The following is a 23,042-nucleotide window of genomic DNA, read 5'->3' as shown; positions in this document are numbered from 1 at the left end:
TTCCTGACCTATATATAGGTTTCTCAAGAGGCAGGTCAGGTGGTCTGGTATTCCCATTTCTTTCAGAATTTTCCACAGTTTATTGTGATCCACAGTCAAAGGCTTTGGCATAGTCAATAAAGCAGAAATAGATGCTTTTCTGGAACTCTCTTGCTTTTTCGATGATCCAGCAGATGTTGGCAATTTGATCTCTGGTTCCTCTGCCTTTTCTAAGACCAGCTTGGACATCTAGAAGTTCACAGTTCATGTATTGCTGAAGCCTGGCTTGGAGAATTTTGAGCATTACTTTACTAGCATGTGAGATGAGTGCAATTGTGTGGTAGTTTGAGCATTCTTTGGCATTGCCTTTCTTCAGGATTGGAATGAAAACTGACCTTTTCCAGTCCTGTGGCCACTGCTGAGTTTTCCAAATTTGCTGGCATATTGAGTGCAGCACTTTCCAGCGTCATCTTTCAGGATTTGAAATAGCTCAACTGGAATTCCATCACCTCTACTAGCTTTGTTCGTAGTGATGCTTCCTAAGGCCCGCCTGACTTCACATTCCAGAATGTCTGGCTCTAGGTGAGTGTGAGTGATCACACCATCGTGATTATCTGGGTTGTGAAGATCTTTTTTGTACAGTTCTTCTGTGTATTCTTGCCATCTCTTCTTAATATCTTCTGCTTCTGTTAGGTCCATACCATTTCTGTCCTTTATTGTGCCCATCTTTGCATGAAATGTTCCCTTGGTATCTCTAATTTTCTTGAAGAGATCTCTAGTCTTTCCAATTCTGTTGTTTTCCTCTCTTCTTTGTGTTGATTGCTGAGGAAGGCTTTCTTATCTCTCCTTGCAACTTGGTGAGTTACATTCTTGCTTTTAGTTTTCATGTTTAGTTATTCTTGTTTTGTTCATATTTTTTTGAAGGGTATAGATTAAATATATTAATTTTTCTCTAGTTTACTTAGGAATCCCATTTGTATGTCATTGAATCTAGCTTCTGATTAGAGTCCATCCTCTTTAATAGAGGAGGAGGAGTGAAACTTGTAGGAAACTTACCTTCTGAGTTTTGGGACTTTCCTTTCTTCCTGGAATCTCTGAGTAAAATGGGACACTTCCCTGCTTCTCTGGATCCAACTCAGCTTTGTAGCATTCTTACTATATGAAACAGCTTTCTGTTTCATGTATTGAGGTTTTATGTGTAAGAGTTGCCTTATGGTAATCCATGTTAGAGTGCTTATTATAGATCTAATTAATGTTTTAATAGTTTATAAGGTTAATTCTCTCGCTGCTCCTTGTTATAATTTTTGCATATTTTCTTGTGTATCTTTGATATGCTTTTAGGATGACTTAATTAAAAAGAACTATTTTATTTTTTGATCATGTTATTAGATCACTAATTTATAAGCCAGTGAATTGGCTTGTTAGGGGCAATTGTTTCTTCACACTGTCCAATAATATCCCAACAAGTGAGGGAGATGGGATTATGCCAGGTATTAGAACATTATTTATTTTATTCACAGCAGAGTATGAAATGAAGGTGTCAGGGCAGATGCTTTCAGGTTTGACCTCCTGGTGCAACTAGAGCACCAGGGTGGATTGTTGCACCCGCACTCACCACTTCACCTAACCTCCTCACCAGTTTCTCTCTGCCTTTCCTGCCTGTCAACTCTGAGACACCCAAAACCCAGTTTTCATTCAAAAGGGGAAGATAGGGAAAATTCCAAGACCCCTCACCTCAACTCTCACCATTGTGATTAAATAACCTGGAACAGGGTAGGTAAACTAAGTGAGAATTTTTTGATAGGAACATTAAGAATGACATCTGAATTCAACTCCAGAAAAGAGCTCTACCAGGAGACAGTAAAGCCTTATCAGATGTTCTGAAACTGCTCATAAGAAAGTGCTAGAGAGTGGTCCTCTAGGTATGAGCTCTAAAAGGTCTGGACTCAGTGGGGCTTTGGCTGGTCCAGTCTGGGCCTTCAGAATCCAATGACCTGGGCTGCCTGGCAAGCACAATGCAGTTGGTCTGTCTCAGTCTTCCGTGAGAGTCCTTCAGTTCCATCACAGAATGCTCCCCAATGTGTTATACAGTTGACCCTTCAACAGCACAGGTGATTAAGGCCACCCACCCTCTGCACAGTGGAAAATCCCTTTATACTGTCTCTGCAGTTCCGTGTTGGCAGACTCAACTAGCAACAGATGTTTAGTACTCTAGTACATATTTCTTAAAAATAATCCACATATAAGTGGACCTGAGCAGTTAAAATCCATGCTGTCCACTGTAGCTTCCTTCAAGATCTTCGGTTTGAGAAGCATATGTTTACTCTTCTCACTGTAGCGGAGGTGTGTCACCTGTTGGTTGTTGGGCCACTGGGTTAGGTTTTGGCTATTGACTGGTGGTGTGCTGAGAGCTCCCACTTTGAGATTTGACCACAGGCACTAGCTCAGTCAGGGCCTCCTGAAAGTTTTGGTACTCTTTCTGGCCACAGAAAGAGTCCTGTGTCCCATAGGCTGTCTCGACATCCAGCAAGGTATCAGTGAGGGCTTTGCATATACCCTTGAAAAGAGTGTTAGTGTTTCAGAAGATGTAGCAGATGGGATCCAAAAATCTTGCCCATTAAGGAATAAGGATTCTGGCTGTCAGCTTGAAGTAGGTTTTCAGAGACACAGATGGTGGCGGGGTTTCATCCTGTGCAGATAATTGTAGCAGTTCTGACTTCCAGCTGTAGCAGTCTTGGACCATCCTTCATGAGGAGGCAAGGTTTGTACTTGATATCCCAGAGTCTGGGATACTCAGATATCATCTCCTCTTTGAAGTCTTTGGGGGCATGAGGCCTCTAGGGATATGAGGTCAATTTCAAGATTTCATTATGAATCTTATGATTTACTTTTTCACAAAAATTAATAGCAGTACACATACCAGATTCTTGTCAACCTTAACCAGCACACCATTCACCCAGACTGGCTTCCCTAACCTGTGCTGAACTGCAGCAGTTTACCCTACTACCCTGCCTCCTCAGCCCAAGTTCCCTGGAGCTCACCGTCCAGGTCATTTTCCTAGTGAATCGGGGGAAGACCAAGCCAGGATTAGCCTGAAAACATGGTTATTTAGGGGATCTATGGTAGTTTTATTAAGTGAAAGTGAAAGTCACTCAGCCGTGTCTGACTCTTTGCAGTCCCATGGACTATACAACTCATGCAATTCTCCAGGCCAGAATACTGGAGTGGGTAGCCTCTCCCTTCTCCAGGGGATCTTCCCAACACAGGGATCGAACCCAGATCTCCCACATTGCAGGTGGACTCTTTACCAGCTGAGCCACCAGGGACGTCCAAGAATACTGGAGTGGGTAGCCTAGCCCTTTGCCAGGGGATCTTCCTGATCCAGGAATCAAACCAGCATCTCCTGCATTGCAGGTGGATTCTTCACCAACTGAGCTATCAGGGAAGCCCAGTTTTATTAAAACTCTATTAAATATAAAAATTAGTTTGGGAATGTTTGGCAACTCTAGATTCCCTTTCACAACATGGGATATGACTGGCTTATAAGTTTTTGTTTAGATTTCATATATTAAAAAATCAGTAACAACTTATAAAGATCTTCAAAATAACCAAGGATATATTTCACAGTCTCTGCCACTTTTCTTTCTGTTTAATTAAGCATAAAATACAAAAATTTAAACATCTCAAGAACCAATATAAAAGATATATTAAAACAAAATCTTCTATACAACTGGCAGTTTTAACACCAGCTAGATGTTTGATGATATTAAGGAATTATTGTTATTTTATTAGATGTGCTAACAGTATTGTTACATTATTTAAAAAAAAAGAGTCCTGATCTTTTACACATAAACACTCAAATATGGTATTTGGGATTTGCCTCAAAGTTAACGTAGGACAGAAAGTATATAGGAGTATGAAACAAAATTGGCCATGAGTTGCTAATTGTTAGAGCTGATAATTATTGGGTTTGCTGTAGTATCTTTTTTGTATATGTTTGGAATTTTCCATAATAAAAATAAAGGCAAATGTAGAATGTCGAAAGAAAAAAGTCCTCATAAAAAAAAATACTTATGAAAAGTAGAGCTGACTACATTTATAGCCACAGGGTAAAAATACTAATACTTCTGAAGATTGTTGGTTCTGTTGTTCCCTGCCCAGAGTACACTTTGGACCTCAAGCAAAATTATGAAGTAGACTTTGCTTATATTCTTTATTTCCTAGTGTCGACTTCATCTTAACTCCATATCAGTTTTCTTTCTGCTTGTTGTAAATGCACATTTTTCTCCCATTCACCTCTTTACTTCCCAAATTGTAACTTACTTCTTCCTACTGAGTCGGAAACCTAAAGATGAACCTGTCCCAATTAAAGTGCAAGAGAAGACTACTCAGGATAGAGTTTACGAAGGTAGAAGTTGGTAGTAGTTCTGTTTGAGCATTTGGAAAAATTACTGATAGAAATGTGAGAAGTTTGTTGGAATATTGTGGGGAGAAACTTGTAGGAGTCCTATATGAAAAGCACTAACTGTTGATTTTATTTAAAAATTGCCAGTCTGCAGAGAGGGAAAAGTAAACGCTTTACTAGTACGATTAGCTGCTGCTGATGATGCTAAGTCGCTTCAGTCGTGTCCGACTCTGTGCGACCCCATAGACGGCAGCCCACCAGGCTCCCCTGTCCCTGGGATTCTGTAGGCAAGAACACTGGAGTGGGTTGCCATTGCCTTCTCCAATGCAGGAAAGTGAAAAGTGAAAGTGAAGTCGCTGAGTCTTGTCCGATTCTTAGCAACCCCATGGACTGCGGCCCACCAGGCTCCTCCACCTATGGGATCTTCCAGGCAAGAGCACTGGAGTGGGGTGCCACTGCCCTCTCTGACGATTAGCTAGTACTATGCTAACAAAAATAAATAATGCCTAAAATAAGTATGTCAAAAAGTAGCAGTATTAGCATATTATCCAGTGATAGTTATGATTAAAAGAAACCGCAAATTCAAAGCAGTTACTTATGGATGGGATCATTTGGGAGGGAGTCTGACAGCATGAAACAAAGAACTACTGTGTTTTATTATAAGCAACTTAGTAATACAATGTCTTTTTACAATGTTTATGTTTTATTTTCATAAAAATATGAAAAAAACAAACTACAGTATTAGTATACTTATTCTAAAGATTCATCAAGGGAAAAAAACTTATTAATAAAACTAATCTGAATAAAATTAAGATTGTGATTTTGAATGTAGTAGGAATCTAGCTTCACCTTCTTCAAATGCATATCCAGTTGTCCCAAATAAAAGGCTGTTCTTTTCTTCTTTGAACTATCTTGCCACTCTTGTTGTAAATCTATTAACCATAGAATGGGTTTATTTATGGATTCTCAGTTATATGTCTATCTTTATGCTGGTACCACAGTTTTGATTACTAGTGAGTCTTCCAGCTTTGTTCTTTTTGAGGATTGTTTGGCTATACTGGATTTACTGTATTTCCCACATGAATTTTAGGATCTGCTTATCAACTTCTACCAAAGAGGGTGAGGGAAACTGAGATTTTAATAGGGACTACATTAAACTTATCGATCAATTTGAGGCCTGTTGCCATCTTAACAATATTAAGTCTTCTAATCCTTAAAATTTGGTATCTTTTTATTTATTTGTCTTTAATTCTTTCAGTGATATAATATAGCTTCACTGTAAAATCCTGCACTTCTTTTGTTACATTTGTTTCTAATGATTTTATTGATTTAATGCTATTGTAAAATGAATGGTTTTGTTAATTTCATTTTCAGAGTGTTTATTGCTAGTGTATAGAAGTACAAATGATTTTTGTACTTTTTTGCAACCTTACTGAGCTCATTTATTAGTTCTAAAAAGTTTTTTGTATATATTCCTTAAGATTTTCTGTATATGAGATCATATCATTGGCAAAAAGGGAAAGTTTTATTCATTTTTTTGTCTGGATGCCTTTTTCTTTTTGTTGCCTAGCTGCCATGGCTAGACCCTTCAGTACAATGTTGAGTAGAAATGACAGGAGTAGACATCCTTGCCTTGTTCCTGATCTATGGCAAAGCATTCAGCCTTTCATCATTAAGTGTGATGTTACCTATGGGGTTTTTGTAGATGCCCTTGAGCAAAGGAAAATTTCCTTCTGTTCCTCGACAAATTTTTATTTTTTTAGCATGAAAAGGTATTTGATTTTGTCAAATGCTTTTTCTGTGCCTGTTGAGATACCATGTGGTTTTGTTCTAGTAATAGTATATAACATTGATTATCATATGTTGATGAGCTACGCTGTATGTACTCCTGGGATATCTACTAGGTCATTGTGTACAATCCTTTTCATATGTTGCTGGATTCAGTTTGCTAATATTTTATTAAAGATTTTTGCATCTGTGCTTATAAAGGATATTGGCTGTAGTTTTCTTGTGATGTCTTTGTCTGGATTTAGTTTCAGGATCTCACAGAATAGTTGGAAAGTGCTCCTTCCTCTTCTACATTTTTTTTCAAGCTTGTAAAGTAATGATTTTAGTCTTTAATGTTTAATAAAATTCGATAGTCAAGTCATCTGATTCTGGGCTTGTTGGAATGAAATTTCTTGATTACCTAATCTTTTTATTTTTTTATTGGTTTTTTAGAATTTTGTGTTTCTTCTTGAGCAATTTTTTAAAATATGAAAAATAAAAAGAAAGTATAAACTTCTAAGTATGTATTAGATAATCTGATAAAGGCCCAAACTGCATGTAAAAACCTGTCCTGTTTCTAATTCATGGGAAGTCAATTTGAAATTTATACTGTTTAACAGTTCAGTTTTTCTAATGTGTTTTTCAAGAATGTTTATTGTTAATGTATTTTTATTTGATTTATTTTAAAATCATATTTCATAATAGTTTGGAATTTAAGGTTTGCTTCTTTTTTTTAATACTGCTTTTATCTCAGCAGCAATGCAGCAAGTGTTGGATAACCTTACGGAGCTGCCCTCATCTACGGGAGCAGAAGAAATAGACCTAATTTTCCTCAAGGGGATTATGGAGAATCCTATTGTAAAATCACTTGCTAAGGTATATTGATTTGTTCATAAGATAACTAAATTCTTTTTAAATTGTTTTTACAGAGGTCTTTTCAGATTAGTGTTTTAGAACCTAAGTGAGGTATAACTTAGGCTTAGTTAGCAAATGATAACAGTTAACAACTAATGAAATCTTACTTTACACACAAATCAGACTATTTTGCTTCTCTATTGACTTTAAAGTTTTAGGGGAACAATAACTGAACAGTTGTATTATAATGGAAGTCTGTGAAAAAGAATGTGATTTTGTCTCCATTTTCAACAACAGCAAAGTACTGATTTTCTTCTTTTATGTTAGACCATATACCTGTTTTTCAATTTAGTTCTTGACTTCCTATAACTAGTTATTTTTGAAAATTTTTTTTATAATCTGATATTTTTAGTCTGTTTCCATAATCAGCTCTGTAGTAATCTTTTTTACTCATCCAGAAATATAGTTTTACAACCATTTTTGGTCCAGTTTTATTTCAATTACAGTATTTCCCACAGTAATTTTTATAAATGTCACTTAAACTTAGCATATTAACTGTTTCACAACCCTCCCCTCCCATTCTTCAGATGATTTCTTGCTTTTAGGAACGTATGCCATACACTCTCTCTGACCTTTTCTTTCCTTTATTTTTTTAATAAGATATTGAATACAGTTTCTTTTGCTATTCAGTAATATCTTGTTACATCTCTGACCTTTTCTTCATGTAATCATCTTGTCATTCTTGGAGTGTTGATTTTTATCCTTTCCTGAGATCATTTTTTGTAACATAGTCTATTACTTCTTTTCTTCTAAGACTTCTGAAAAATCATACTTTTCCTATGTGTTCTAATAGTAAGAGTGAGTTAGTGATGCAGTTCTTCATTTTATTCATAAATGTAATCATTCTAAGGTCACATGATATGAAGGCTTTGGTTCCTAAGTAGAAACTAATTCACTTACAGATCACCCAACTAGAATTTTTATTGTAGTCATGTTTGACTGTAGTCTTTCCAAAATTTATTAGGAATTCCTTTAATAATAATACATAGGATATAATTTACCTTCAGATTTAAGCTTCATGTCACAGATATCAATCACTATGCTGTGTTGAGATAAATAGCTTCAGTGTCTTAGAAATAAGTAAGTTAAGTGTTAGTCTCTCAGTCGTGCCCAACTCTTTGCAACCCCATGGACTGCAGCCCACCAGGCTCTTCTGTCCAAGAGATTTTCCAGGCAAGGATACTGGAATGGGTTGCTATTTCCTTCTCCAGGGAATCTTCCCAACCCAGGGATTGAACCCAGGTCTCCTGCACTGCAGGCAGACTCTTTACTGACTGAGCTACAAGGGAAGCCCTAGAAATAAGTAAGGGCTGTTTAAGCCTATTAGTTAAATGGCTCACTCTGAGCTCTTACTGCCACTTTAAAAATAGTGTTTTATTCCTCCCTTAATATCATACCTACCTTACTGTTGGTTGTCAGTTTTTTTTTCTCAGTGTACCTCTTACATCCCATCCTCATGTTTATTTAATTTAAAGCTTTAAGATATAGATCAAGAAACTCAATTATATTATGCAAGGCATCTTATAATGTGCTTATTGTTTATAAGAGTTTTTAAAAATTGCTGTTTCATCTTTGCAAAAACATAAATTGAAAACTAGGATTTAAAATAGAAAAATTATTTGCCTAAGGTCACTTATCTAGGAAATGACAGAAATACTTAGGCCAGGTCTTATTTCTTCAAATTCTTTTTTTCTTTCTTCCACAGAGCAAGTTGTGTGTCTCTCTGTGTATATTCTTGAGAATTTCTGTGCATAAAAAAATTACTGATTTTTGTGTCATTGACGTTAGCCTTATTTGAAGGTCATTTTTGTTCACTATTCTCAGCAACTGAAATGACTGCATAACTTTTGAGCAGCTGAAATGCTATTGTGATCTTTTGATGATAAAATTGAAATAGAAAAAAAAAGAATCACTCAGTAGTAAACAACATTCAAGCAGCTTCTCAATAAATAGAAGCAGTGGTAGTTGAATATTCCTACATTGAAGGTAAAGAAATCCCAGAAGAAAGAAAGGACTTCTGCTTCCAAGAAAGAAATGTGAAGTCACAGCAGGCCAAAACTCCCAGTACCAGTAGGGGGAAAGATGGATTAACTGCTAAAGAAATAGCGAGGGTACATTCCTAGACTTGGGGAGAGTCAAGAGCATGTGACTAATAATCATGAGAAGAACAAAAGAAACAGTCTTATAAATAATCCTTTTTAAAGTTTATATGCAAAGATTTTTAAGGAACATTTTTAATAAAGAAAAGAGAAAAAGACATTTAAAATATTACTGGAAAATAAGAGTCAAAAACAATCAAATGGTTATTCGAGAACTCAAAAATACAATATCTGATTAACAGCTCATGTGATGGGTTTAATAGAAGACTAAACACAGCAAACAAGAAGACTAACAAATTTGAAGACAGGTCAATTGGGAAACATCTAAACTGAAATTCATAGGAAGGTACATATAGAAAAGACAGTATGTGAGACATACTCAAAAGGCCAAATACACATGTAGTTAATATCCCAGAAAGGGGGCAGGGGATGGGGCAGAAGAAACAGTGCAAGACACAATGATCAAGAATTTTTAAAACTAATGAATAACATCAATTGAGAAATTCAAGAAGCCAAATGAACCCCCTGGCAGGGAAAAGAAAAAGAAAAACATTCCTTTGAATATCACAGTCAGACTCCTGAAGATCAAAGATGAAGTGAAAATCTGTAAAGTCCCTGAAGAAGAAAGACATATTACCTTTAAGGACAAGCAGTAAGACTAATAGCTATAAAACAGGAACTATGAAAGTCATAACAGAGTGGATTGAGATCATTAAGGTGCACAAAGAAAAACACTGCCAACCTCAGATTCCCTCTTCAGGAGAACAACCTTCGGAAATAAAAGCAAAATAAAGGTTTTCTTTTTAGACAAAGTCTGAGTAAAATTATCTCCATTTACTCAGCAAGAAATGCAAAACGAAGTTCTTCAGGCAGAAAGAATGACAACGGAAAGGGAGTAAATATAATACTGATTTTTAGGATGAAGTGATGGTAATGTCTTGTGGCATTGATAGCATGTATATAAATGAAATATGTGAAGATGATAGACCAAAAAGAAGGAGAGACTTTGTGATTCAGATAGATATAAGATGCTGTTGTTGTCAAGGAGGTGGTCAAAGTAATATCTTAAGGTTGTATAAAAAGGTTAGGGATGCATATTGAGATCTTGAAGGCAGCCACGAAAGTAAAATTTAAGAATGAACAAATTCCACCCAAACCTTAAGGGTGAGAAAATAGACTTGAATTACCTTCATTCCAGAAACAACTAGAAGAGTTAGCAAAAAGGGTGGAACGGAGTGGCCATCTTCAGATACGGGACAACAAGCAGCACAGAAAGGAGAGAAGTGAGGTGAGCATTATGAAACTGTCTCAGGCCTGTTTCCATGTCTAGTGCAGAAAGAAGTATAAACAGCCCAGCAGTCTTAATAGAGCTCAGGATTTGGGGAGAAGGAGGTGACTGGACCTTGTGTGGCAGAGTACTGGGGAGGAGGAAGCTAACCCAGACCAGACCTGGAGATCTGCTTAGGGATGCCTTCAAATCTCTGGCTGAGTGCTAACCTGTGCATATGTGAGGCATGCCTCTGGAGTCCAAGGAAAGATCCACTGGAAAGCACAGTAGGCCAAACAATTTCCAGGGCTCAAAAGGGCGGGGAGATAGTTTAGTTTGCATTCCCACCAGCCTGAGTTGAAAAGTCTTCATAATATGCAGGATATTGGGCATAGTTCACACTAAGTTTCTTATAACAAATCTAGGAAACTAGTTACAGACTACAGCAAAATCAACCTAAAAATTAATAACAAAGTTATTCCCCAAATCCCCAAATATGTCAAAGAGCATTCTTCTAAATACCCATAGATCAAAGGAGAATCACAAAGAAACATAAAAAATATTTTGAATTGAATAATGTGAAAATATATAAAAGAATTTCTGGGGTGCAGCAAAGCAATGCTTAGAGGGAAACGCCTGTATTAGAAAAGAACAATGTTTAAATCAATGATTATATGTATACCTTGAGAAAATAGAAAAAGAACAAATTGAAATATGCAGAAAGTAAATGAAAAAGATGAGTGAACATAAAAAGATGAAGAAAATCAATATAACTTTGAATATATTAATAAAATTGGTAAACCTCTAGCTAGACACAAATTATCATTATCAGAAATGAAAGAGAGGACATTGCTGCAAATCCAGCAGACATTGCAAGAATAATAAATATTATGAACAACTTTGTGGCAATAAATATGATAACTAGAGGAAGCTAATTTCTTGAAAGACACAAATTACTAAAGTCCACAGAAGAGTGGATACCCTGTATCTGTTTTTTTATAATTGAATATTTGCAGTTTAAAACCTGAAGCTTCAGCCTGTATGAGTTCAAAAGAAAATTCTATCAAACATGTAAGGAAGAAATAATACCAATTTTACATTATTTATTCTAGAAAAAAGAAAGGAAAACATTTCCAATTTTGTTTTACTAGTCTTGATGTTACCCTGATATCAAAACCAAACTGCAGAACAGTATCCTTAGTGAATGTAGACTAAAAGTTCTTAAGAAAATATTAGCAAATTAAATCTACCAACTTACAAAAAGGGTAATACCTCATTACCAAGTGACTTTTGTCTTAAAAATACAAGCTGCCTTCACATTTGATAACCAATAAATGTCACCATTTTAATAAGAAAAATCATATGATTATATTCATAGTTGCAGGAAAAGCATTTTATGAAATTGAACATCCATTCCTCATAAAAACTCAACAAACTTAGAATAAATGCCTCAACCTCATGAAGGGCATCTGTTAAAACCCCATGGTTTTAACAGTGACTTCTTTCTAAGATCACTTCTATTCAACTTTTATCACTTCTATTCAGCTTGGTACTAGGATTCTTTGCTAGTGCAAAAAGACAAGAAAAAAAAAAGGGTATACTGATTGAAAAAGAAAAAATTAACTGTCATTTTTTAAGGATTATGTTACCATCTATGTCAAAAATCCTAAGAATCTACCAGAAGGGGTTTTTTAAAAAAGCCCTGTAGAACTAATAAGTGAATTTAGCAGGAACACAAGATAAAAATTACTCTATGTAAATCAATTATATTTTTATATGGTAGCAGTGAACAAATTGGAAATAGTAATTTAATAGGAATGAAATTTTTTAAATGTGTGTAAGACGTATTAACTGGAAACTATAAGACATTGTTTAAAGGTATACATGTATACTTACATAAAGAAATTGGAAGACTCAATAATCTTATAATGTAAATTCTCTGCAAACTGAGCTGAAGATTCAGTATAATCCCAGCCAGAATTTCTACTGTGGATACGGAAATTTATAATGGGCCAAGACCAGACAATTTTAAAAAGTACAAAATTTGATGCCTTCCACAACCTGGAAGGATTTCAAGGATTATTGTGACTCTATAGTAATAAAGACAATGTAGTATCAACGTATAGGTCAACAGCACAGAAGAGAGTCCAAAAAGAGACTACCACATGTGTAGTCAACTGACTTTTTGCACCATGATAATTCAGTGCAGAAATAATAGTCTTTTCAATAAATGTCACTGAAACAGTTGAATATTCATATGTTAAAAAAAAACCTTTTTACCCTACTCTGTGTCCTAAAATTAGCTAAAAATAGATCATAGCTCTAAAAGTAAGAGCAAAGACTAAAATATTCTAAAAGAACACATAAGGAAAAAGAAAACTCTTTGTGAATTTAGATTCTTAGGTAAGACATAAAAAGCATGAGGCATAATGAAAACTTTGATTAATTAGATTTCCCCTGAAAAAGACACCGTTAAGAAAAATAAGGTGTGCTACAGACGAGAAGAGGACTGGATGAAGCACGAGCTGGAATCAAGATTGCCGGGAGAAATATCAATAACCTCAGATATGCAGATGACACCACCCTTATGGCAGAAAGTAAAGAGGAACTAAAGAGCCTCTTGATGAAAGTGAAAGTGGAGAGTGAAAAAGTTGGCTTAAAGCTCAACATTCAGAAAACGAAGATCATGGCATCCGGTTCCATCACTTCATGGGAAATAGATGGGGAAACAGTGGAAACAGTGTCAGACTTTATTTTTTTGAGCTCCAAAATCACTGCAGATGGTGACTGCAGCCATGAAATTAAAAGACGCTTACTCCTTGGAAGGAAAGTTATGACCAACCTAGATAGCATATTGAAAAGCAGAGACATTACTTTGCCAACAAAGGTTCATCTAGTCAAGGCTATGGTTTTTCTAGTGGTCATGTATGGATGTGAGAGTTGGACTGTGAAGAAGGCTGAGCGCCGAAGAATTGATGCTTTTGAACTGTGGTGTTGAAGACTCTTGAGAGTCCCTTGGACTGCAAGGAGATCCAACCAGTCCATTCTGAAGGAGATTAGCCCTGGGATTTCTTTGGAAGGAATGATGCTAAAGCTGAAACTCCAGTACTTTGGCCACCTCATGCAAAGAGTTGACTCATTGGAAGAGACTGATGCTGGGAGGGATTGGGGACAGGAGGAGAAGGGGATGACAGAGGATGAGATGGCTGGATGGCATCACTGACTCGATGGACGTGAGTCTCAGTGAACTCTGGGAGTTGGTGTTGGACAGGGAGACCTGGCGTGCTGCGATTCATGGGGTCGCAAAGAGTCGGACACGACTGAGCGACTGAACTGAACTGATCCTAAAAAGAAAGCTACTCATTTATTGCTGATATGGTACCAGTAATGCAAAATGATACAACTACTTTGGAAGGTAGACTGGCAATTTCTTAAAAAGCTGAGCATTGTGTTACCACATAATCCAGTGATTGTGCTCCTTGACATTTACCCAAGTGAACTGTTAATTTGTGTCCACATAGAAACATACACATGAATGAATGTAATGGCTTTATTCATAATTGACAAAGCTTGGAAGCAACCAAGGTGCCCTTCAGTAGGCGTATGGATAAACAAAGTGTGGTACATCCATACAATGGAATATTACTCAGGAATAAAAAGAAATGAATTACAAAGCCATGAAGTAACCTTCATGAACTATGGATGGAGAACTATCTATGGAGGTTCATGACATTGTATAGGAAACAGGAATCAAGACCATCCCCAAGAATAAGAAATGCAAAAAAGAAAAATGGCTGTCTGAGGAGGCCTGACAAATAGCTGTGAAAAGAAGAGAAGCAAAAAGCAAAGGAGAAAAGGGAAGATATACCCATTGGAATGCAGAGTTCCAAAGAATAGCAAGGAGAGATAAGAAAGCCTTCCTCAGCGATCAGTGCAAAGAAATAGAGGAAAACAGTAGAATGGGAAAGACTAGAGATCTCGTCAAGAAAATTAGAGACATCAAGGGAACATTTCATGCAAAGACGGGCTCGATAAAGGACAGGAATGGTATGGACCTAATAGAAGCAGAAGATATTAAGAAGAGGTGGCAAGAATACACAGAAGAACTGTACAAAAAAGATCTTCATGACCCAGATAATCACAATGGTGTTAATAGTGATAATCACACTCACTCACCTAGAACCAGACATCCTAGAATATGAAATCAAGTGGGCCATAGGAAGCATCACTAAGAACAAAGCTAATGAAGGTGATGGAATTCCAGTTGAGCTATTCCAAATCCTGAAAGATAATGCTGTGAAAGTGCTGCACTCAATATGCCAGCAAATTTGGAAAACTCAACAGTGGCCACAGGACTGGAAAAGGTCAGTTTTCATTCCAATCCCAAAGAAAGGCAATGCCAAAGAATGCTCAAACTATTGCACAATTGTACTCATCTTACATGCTAGTAAAGTAATGCTTAAAATTCTCCAAGCCAGGCTTCAGCAATACATGAACCGTGAACTTCCTGATGTTCAAGCTGGTTTTAGAAAAGGCAGAGGAACCAGAGATCAACTTGCCAACATCCGCTGGATCATAGAAAAAGCAAGAGAGCTCCAGAAAAACATCTATTTCTGCTTATTGACTATGCCAAAGCCTTTGACTGTGTGGATCACAATAAACTGTGGAAAATTCTGAAAGAGATGGGAATACCAGACCACCTAATCTGCCTCTTGAGAAATTTGTATGCAGGTCAGGAAGCAACAGTTAGAACTGGATATGGAACAACAGACTGGTTCCAAATAGGAAAAGGAGTTCGTCAAGGCTGTATATTGTCACCCTGTTTATTTAACTTATATGCAGAGTACATCATGAAAAACGCTGGGCTGGAAGAAGCACAAGCTGGAATCAAGATTGCCGGGAGAAATATCAATATGCAGATGACACCACCCTTATGGCAGAAAGTGAAGAGGAACTAAAAAGCCTTTTGATGAAAGTGGAGAGTGAAAAAGTTGGCTTAAAGCTCAACATTCAGAAAATGAAGATCATGGCATCTGGTCCCATCACTTCATGGCAGATAGATGGGGAAACAATATCAGATTTTATTTTGGGGGGCTTCAGAATCACTGCAGATGATGATTGCAGCCATTAAATGAAAAGACGCTTACTCCTTGGAAGGAAAGTTATGACCAACCTAGATAGCATGTTAAAAAGCAGACATTACTTTGCCAAAAAGGTCCATCTAGTCAAGGCTATGGTTTTTCCAGTGATCATGTATGGATGTGAGAGTTGGGCTGTGAAGAAAGCAGAGTACCAAAGAATTGATGCTTTTGAACTGTGGTGTTGGAGAAGACTCTTGAGGGTCCCTTGGACTGCAAGGAGATCCAACCAGTTCATCCTAAAGGAGATAAGTCCTGGGTGTTCATTGGAAGGACTGATGTTGAAGCTGAAACTCCAATTCTTTGGCCACCTGATGTGAAGAGCTGACTCATTGGAAAAGACCCTGATGCTGGAAAAGATTGAGGGCAGGAGGAGAAGGTGATGGCAGAGGATGAGATGGTTGGATGGCATCACCTATTCGATGGACATGGGTTTGGATGGACTCCGGGAGTTGGTGATGGATAGGGAGGCCTGGTGTGCTGCAATTCATGGGGTCTCGAAGAGTCGGACACGATTGAGCGACTGAACTGAACTTAACTAACCTTAAATACTTATTACTAGGTAATATAAGCCAGTCTGAAAGGCTATACACTGTATGATTCCAATCATATGACATTCTGTAAAAAGTAAAAAATAGAGAGACAGTACCAAAAGAGTCAGTACTTGCCAGAATTGGGGGGATACAAAGGAGGGGTGGTTTGGTGGAGTACAGGACATTTTTAGGGCAGTGAAGCTCCTCTGTATGATACTATTAGGGTGTATCAATGACTTTATGCATTTGTCAAAACCATTGGAATTGTACAAAAGTGATAATAAATAGATAAACTAGAGGCTTTAATTAATAATGGTGTATCTATACTGGCTAATTAATTATAGCATTTATCATATTAATACAAGATGTGAATAAAGGAAACTAGGGATAGGAGAGCAGATATATGGGAATTCTCTGTGTTTTCTGCTTATTTTTTTCCATAAATTTTAAACCTTATTAGGTAATGTCCATAGTGTACTTTAGGGTTCACTCTTTCTGTTGTACATTCTATGGGTTTTGACAGATGTATAACAACATGTAGTATCTTTTTCTGGTTTTGGTATTAGAGTAATGCTGGCCTTTATAGATTGAGTTAGCAAGTGTTTCCTTTGCCTTCTGTAAGAGACTTAAAAAATGGTGTAATTTCTTCTTTAAATATTCGGTAGAATTTACCAGTGAACACATCTGGGCCTGGTGATTTTGGAAGATTATTATTATTGATTTAATTTCTTTAACAGATACAGGGCTACTCAGATTATCTGTATCTTCTTTTGTGAGTTTGGTGAATTATGTTTTTCAAGGAATTGTTCCATTTCACCTAGGTCATCAAATTTATGTGCATGGATTGTCCAACCATTCCTTTATTATACATGACATTAGTAGTAATGGGCTCTTTCATTTCTGATATTAGTAAATTCATATCTTCTCTTTTTTCTTAGTTAAGCTGGTAAGAAGTTTATCAATTCACTTTTTTCAAAGAACCTGCTTTTGGTTTCTTTAATTTTATGTTTTCAATTTCATTTATTTCTGCTCAATACTTTATTATCTCTTTTATTTAGCTTGTATTTAATTTGATATTTTGAGTTTCCTAAGGTGGAATTTTTTAGATTATTTATTTTAGATCTTTATTCTTTTCTAAATATGCATCCAGTGCTATAAGTTTCCCTTTAAATACAGCTTTCACTTCAACCCATACATTTTATAAGTTGTATTTTCATTTAGTTCAGATTTTTAAAAAAAAATTTTTTTGAGATTTCTTCTTTGCCCCATGTCTTATTTAGAAGTATGTTGATGGGTCTCCAACAAAGGTAGGTGGAATTTTTATTATACTTTATATGCTCTTTATTCTTATAAGCTTGCTAAGGTGTGTTTTATGGCCCATGTTGTGTTATAACTTGGTGAAACTTCCATGTGAACTTGAGAAGAATGTGCACTCTGCTGTTGGATGAAATTTATTGGTGTTTTGTTCAGTTCAACTCTATCCTTACTTATTTTCTGCCTGCTGGATCTCAGAGGAGTATTAATCCAACTATAATAGTGGACTAATCTGTTTCATATTGAAGTTCTATCACATTTTGCTTCACATATTTTGATGCTCTACTGTTAGGAGCATTTACTTTAAGGATTGTTCTGTCCTTATTGTTGTGTAATGTCTGTTCCTAAAGGAAATCATTCCTGAATATTCATTGGAAGTACTGATGCTGAAGCTCCAATACTTTGGCCACCTGATGCAGAGAACTGACTCACTGGAAAAGACCCTGATTCTGGGAAAGATTGAAGGCAGGAGGAAGAGGGGACAACAGAGGATGAGATGGCATCACCGATTTGATGGGCATGAGTTTGAGCAAGCTATGGGAGTGGTGATGGACAGGGAAGCCTGGTGTGCTACAAAGGGTCGCAAAAAGTCAGACACAACTAAGAGATTGAACTGAACTGAATGTTTGTTCCTGATAATTTTCCTTGTTCTGAAGACTGTCTGAAACTAATATAGCTACCCCAGCTTTCTTTTGATTAATGTTAGCATGGAGAAGGAAATGGCAACCCACTCCAGTGTTCTTGCCTGGAGAATCCCAGGGATGGGGGAGCCTGGTGGGCTGCCATCTGTGGGGTCGCACAGAGTTGGACACAACTGAAGTGACTTAGCAGCAGCAGCAGCATGGTATATCCTTCTCATTATTTTACTTCTAATTTACCTGTGATTGTTGAGTTGCTAAGTCATGTCTGACTCTTTGTGACACCATGGACTGTAGCACGCCAGGCATTACTTTTCTGGCATGTGAAATGAGTGCAACTGTGCCATATTTTGAACAGTGTTTGGCATAGCAAACACCCTTTCCCAACAACACAAGAGATTACTCTATACATGGACATCACCAGATGGTCAGTACAGAAATCAGATTGATTATATTCTTTCCAGTCAGAAATGGAGAAGCTCTATAAAGTTAGCAAAAACAACACCTGGAGCTGACTGTGGCTCAGATCATGAGTTCCTTATTGCCAAATTCAGACTTAAATTGAATAAAGTAGGGAAAACCACTCAGCTTATTCAGGTATGACCTAAACCAAATCCTTATGATTATACAGTCAAAGTGACAAATAGATTCAAGGGATAAGATCTGATCTGGTGCCTGAAGAACTGTGGATAGAAGTTCATAACGTTGTCAGTGGGCAGTGACCAAAACCACCTCAAAGGAAAAGAAATGCAAAAAGTCAAAATGGTTATCTGAGAAACCTTACAAAGAGCTGAGTAAAGAAGAGAAGCGAGAGGCAAAGAAGAAAGGGATAGACATACCCTACTGAATGCAGATTTCCGAAGACTAGCAAGGAGAGATAAGAAAGCCTTCCTCAGTGATCAGTGCAAAGAAATAGAGGAAAAAATAGAATGGGAATGACTGGAGAGCTCTTCAAGAAAATTAGAGGTACCAGGGGAACATGTCGTGCAAAGATGGGCACAATAAAGCACAGAAATGGCAAGGACCTAACAGAAGCAGAGGGACTAAAAAGAGTTGGCAAGAATACACAGAAGAACTGTATAAATAAGGTCTTAATGATCCAGATAACCATGATGATGTAGTCACTCACCTGAGCCAGTCATTCCTGGAGTGTGAAGTCAAGTGGGCTTTAGGGAGCATTACTATGAACAAAGCTAGTGGAGATGATTGAATTGCAGCTGAGCTATTTCAAATCCTAAAAAATAATGCTGTTAAAGTACTGGACTCTATGCCAGCAAATTTGGAAAACTCAGCAATGGCCATAGAACTGGAAAAGGTCAGTTTTCATTCCAGTCCCAAAGAAGGGCAATGCCAAAGAATGTTCAAACTACTGTACAGTCTACATCTATTTTTACATTTAAAGTGGTCTTTTTTTATAGACAGCAAGATACGTAAGTCTTCTTTTCTTATTGTTTGGTCTATTCATTTTCTGCCATTTCTGTTTTAATTGAGCATTTTATATGATTTCATTTTTTCTCCTTTTTAAACATAGCAGTTATATTTATTTTTAGTGGTTTCCTGTTGATTTTAAAATAAAGATTTACAACTAATCTCAGTCCATTTCCCCTATATTACTTCACTGTATTACTGCACATGAAGTAACTATCTTATAAGAGTATTTTCAATTTCCCCCTTATAGCCATCAGTCATTTCATTTATCCATAAGTTATAACCACCAAGTATTGTTGCTATTAATTTGAAGAGTTAATCTATTAGAGTAAGGTTTTTTTTTTAGATTTTATTTTACTTTCATTTATTTTTTTCTTTAATCTTTTTTTTTTCTTAATTGAGATGTGGTTTTTGAACGTATATTGTTTTCCTCTCTAAAGAACCTCTTTTAATGTTGTTTTCAAGGCCAGTCTATCAGCAATAAATTCCCAGTCTTTGTCAGACAGAGTCTTTATTTCTCCTTCAAAAAACTTCATTTTTGAAGGATGGTTTGACTGTTTAGCTATAATTCTAGGTTGATAGGATTTTTTCTTTCTACACTTTAAGTATTTCACTACACACTCTTCTTGCTTCCATGATTTCTGGAGAAGTCCTGTGTAATTCTTATCCTTGCTCCTCCATAGGTAAGAATATTTTTCCTCCAGTTTCTTTCAAACTTTTCTCTCTGTCTTTGATTTTTGCACTTTGAATATGATTGTTTGGTGATCTCTCAGATTCCTGGATCTATAGTTTGGTGTCTATCATTAATTTTATAAAAAATTCTGTCATTATAGCCTCAAGTACTCTTCTGTTTCTCTTTGTTAGTCTGCTGTTCCCCTTATATGTGTGTTATATCTTTTTGTAGTTGTCCCACATGGCACCCCACCTCAGTACTCTTGCCTGGAAAATCCCATGGACAGAGGAGCCTGGTGGGCTGCAGTCCGTGGGGTCACGAAGAGTCGGACATGACTGAGCAACTTCACTTTCACTTTGCGCTTTTATGCATTGGAGAAGGACATGGCAACCCACTCCAGTATTCTTGCCTGGAGAATCCCAGGGATGGGGGAGCCTGGTGGGCTGCCGTCTATGGGGTTGCACAGAGTGGAACACAACTGAAGCGACTTAGCAGCAGCAGCAGCACAGTCCTTAGATTTGTTCTATTCCATTTGTGCCATTTCTTTTTTATCTCTGATTTCAGTGTGAGAGGTTTCTACTGGCATATCTTCAGGCTCACTGATTGTTTTTCCTTCTTTTTTATTTTTTTTCACTCAGGCATGTCCAGCTCTTTGCAACCCCATGGACTGTATAGTCCATGGAATTCTCCAGGCCAGAATACTGGAGTGGGTAGCCTTTCCCTTCTCCAGGGGATCTTCCCAACCCAGGGATCAAACCCAGGTCTCCCACATTGCAGGTGGATTCTTTACCAGCTGAGCCACAAGGGAAGCCCTCACTGATTGTTTTTCATGTGCTTATTGGCCACTTGTATATCTATGGGGAAATGTTTATTTAGATTCTTTGCTCATTTTTGAATCAAGTTGTTTTTGTGTGTGTTGAATATTGGGAGTTTTACATATATATCTTAGCTATTAATCCCTTATCAGATATATGGTTTGCCAATATTTTTCCTATTTGGTTGGTTACCTGTTTACTCTTTTTTTTTTTTTTTTTTCCAAGAACTTAAAAAGCAGTGATTTATTTTCATGTATCTGTGGGTAAGCTTATCTCCACCATTCTCAGTTTAGAGTGGCTGTGCTTTTCACGTCTCTCATTCTCCTCCTAAGACGAGTGGGTAGCATAAGCATGTTCTTCCCCAAGGCAAAGGCATCAGTACAGAAAATACTCACAGTTCAGGCCTCAGTTTGAAATGGGTACATCATCATTTTCACTTCATCCTATTGGCTAGAGCAAGTTGCACAGTTGAGCCCAGAATTCAAGCAGTAAAGAAATAAACTCCACCCTTTATTTAATTCAACATTTAAAAATGCATCCCTTTGTCTCCTGAATATAATTCTTCAATGAGAAAATTGCTTTCAGTCTAAATGTCACTTAAGTTTGTGTGTTTTTTTTTTTTCTATTTCTTGAGGAGCCTAGATTTGGATTGTTTTCATATATTTCACTTAGTTGTTAGGGTTTTTTTTTTTTTTTTTTGGTCAAACTGAGGACTTTCATCTTTCTTGAGATCTAGAAAATTTGCAATCAAAGAAACTCTTTCTTATTATCTCAGTGTTATACTACTAAAATCCCTATGCTAAACAGCAAGCACGATGCTGTTTACTCTTGACATTATCTTTTGGTGCATAGTTTTTGTGTTTTTTTTAATTCTCAAGAAATTCTTTTACCTATTTTTTTTTTCTGTTGTTGCCTCTGCCTTTGGTGTCATAGCCGACAAATCTGCCATTTACAGTGTTATGAAGCTTTGACTCTGTTTTCTTCTAATAATTTTACAGTTTTAGGTCTTACGTTTAGGTCTCTAATCCATTTTTGAGTTGTTTTATATAGTGTTAGATAGTGATCCATTTTCATTCTCTTGTATGTGAATATCCAGTTTTCCCAGCTGTGTTTGCCACCCTTGTCAAAAATTACTGGACTGTACATGTGAGCCTTTATTTCTGGACTGTCTTCTATCTCATTGGTCTATGTCTGTCCTTATGACAGTACCACACTGTTTTGGTTAGTGTAGCTTGGTAGTAAGTTTTGAAATCAGAAAATGTTAATCATCCACTTTATTCTTTTTCAGAATTGTTTTGGCTATTCCGGATGCCTTGCAATTCCATACAAATTTTAGAATCAGTATGTCAGTTTCTACAAAGAAACTTCTGGGATTCCAGTAGACATTGTATTGATCATTCTAAGAGAGTATTACCATCTTAAGAGCAACATCTTAAAAACAACAAAGTTTTTAGATCCATGAACATAAAGTGATTTTTCATTTAAGTCTTTATTTCTTTCAACAATGTTTTACAGTTTTCAGAGTGAGTTTTCACTTTCATTAAAATTACTTTAAGTATTTTACTCTTTTCAGTGCTATTGTGAATTGAATTATTTTCTTAATTTTCTTTTCAGATTGTTCATTTTTAGTATATAGTATATTGATTTTTGTACATTAATCTTCTATCCTGCAATCTTGCTTAACTTGTATATTGGTTCCAGTAGTTTTTTAGTGGATTCCTTAGGATTGTCTCAATACAAATCTATGAATAAAGATAGTTTTACTTCTTTCTTTCTAATCTGAATGCCTTTTATTTCTTTTTTAGGGAACTTTCTTCATTGGCCTTTTTATTTATTTTAATTGAATTATAATTGATTTACAGTGTTGTGTTAATTTCTGCTGGACAACAGAGGGACTCATTTATACACATGCGTTCTTTTTTATTTTTATTTTTTCTGGACTAATTGTCATTCTAGGAGATTGAGTACAAATGTTGAATACAGTGATGAGAGCAGACGTTCTTGTTTCCAATCTTAGGGGAAAACTATGTGTTAAATACAATAATATTCACTATTGAATATAATAGTACCT

General features: G+C 36.5%; 1 protein-coding gene across 11 annotated transcripts in view; it reads left to right on the top strand.

The window, feature by feature from the left end:
- The window catches only part of PALS2 (protein associated with LIN7 2, MAGUK p55 family member), a 136,134-nt gene that overhangs the window by 58,529 nt on the left and 54,563 nt on the right, over positions 1–23,042 (top strand). For 5 of the 11 annotated variants that reach the window (XM_070787937.1, XM_070787936.1, XM_070787934.1 and 2 more), the window contains one exon: positions 6,909–7,027. In XM_070787937.1, the coding sequence (XP_070644038.1) occupies positions 6,911–7,027 (117 nt within the window). In that variant the 5' untranslated portion in view covers positions 6,909–6,910. Of the gene's footprint in view, positions 1–956; positions 2,741–6,905; positions 7,028–17,199; positions 19,371–23,042 lie in introns of those variants that run through there. The other 6 variants (XM_070787939.1, XM_070787929.1, XM_070787930.1 and 3 more) reach the window with 3 other exon arrangements.

This window comes from Bos indicus, chromosome 4, assembly GCF_029378745.1.
Source record: "Bos indicus isolate NIAB-ARS_2022 breed Sahiwal x Tharparkar chromosome 4, NIAB-ARS_B.indTharparkar_mat_pri_1.0, whole genome shotgun sequence".
NCBI lineage: Eukaryota > Metazoa > Chordata > Mammalia > Artiodactyla > Bovidae > Bos > Bos indicus.
Note: the sequence above shows the minus strand (reverse complement) of the source record. Positions and strands in the feature narration are given on the sequence as shown.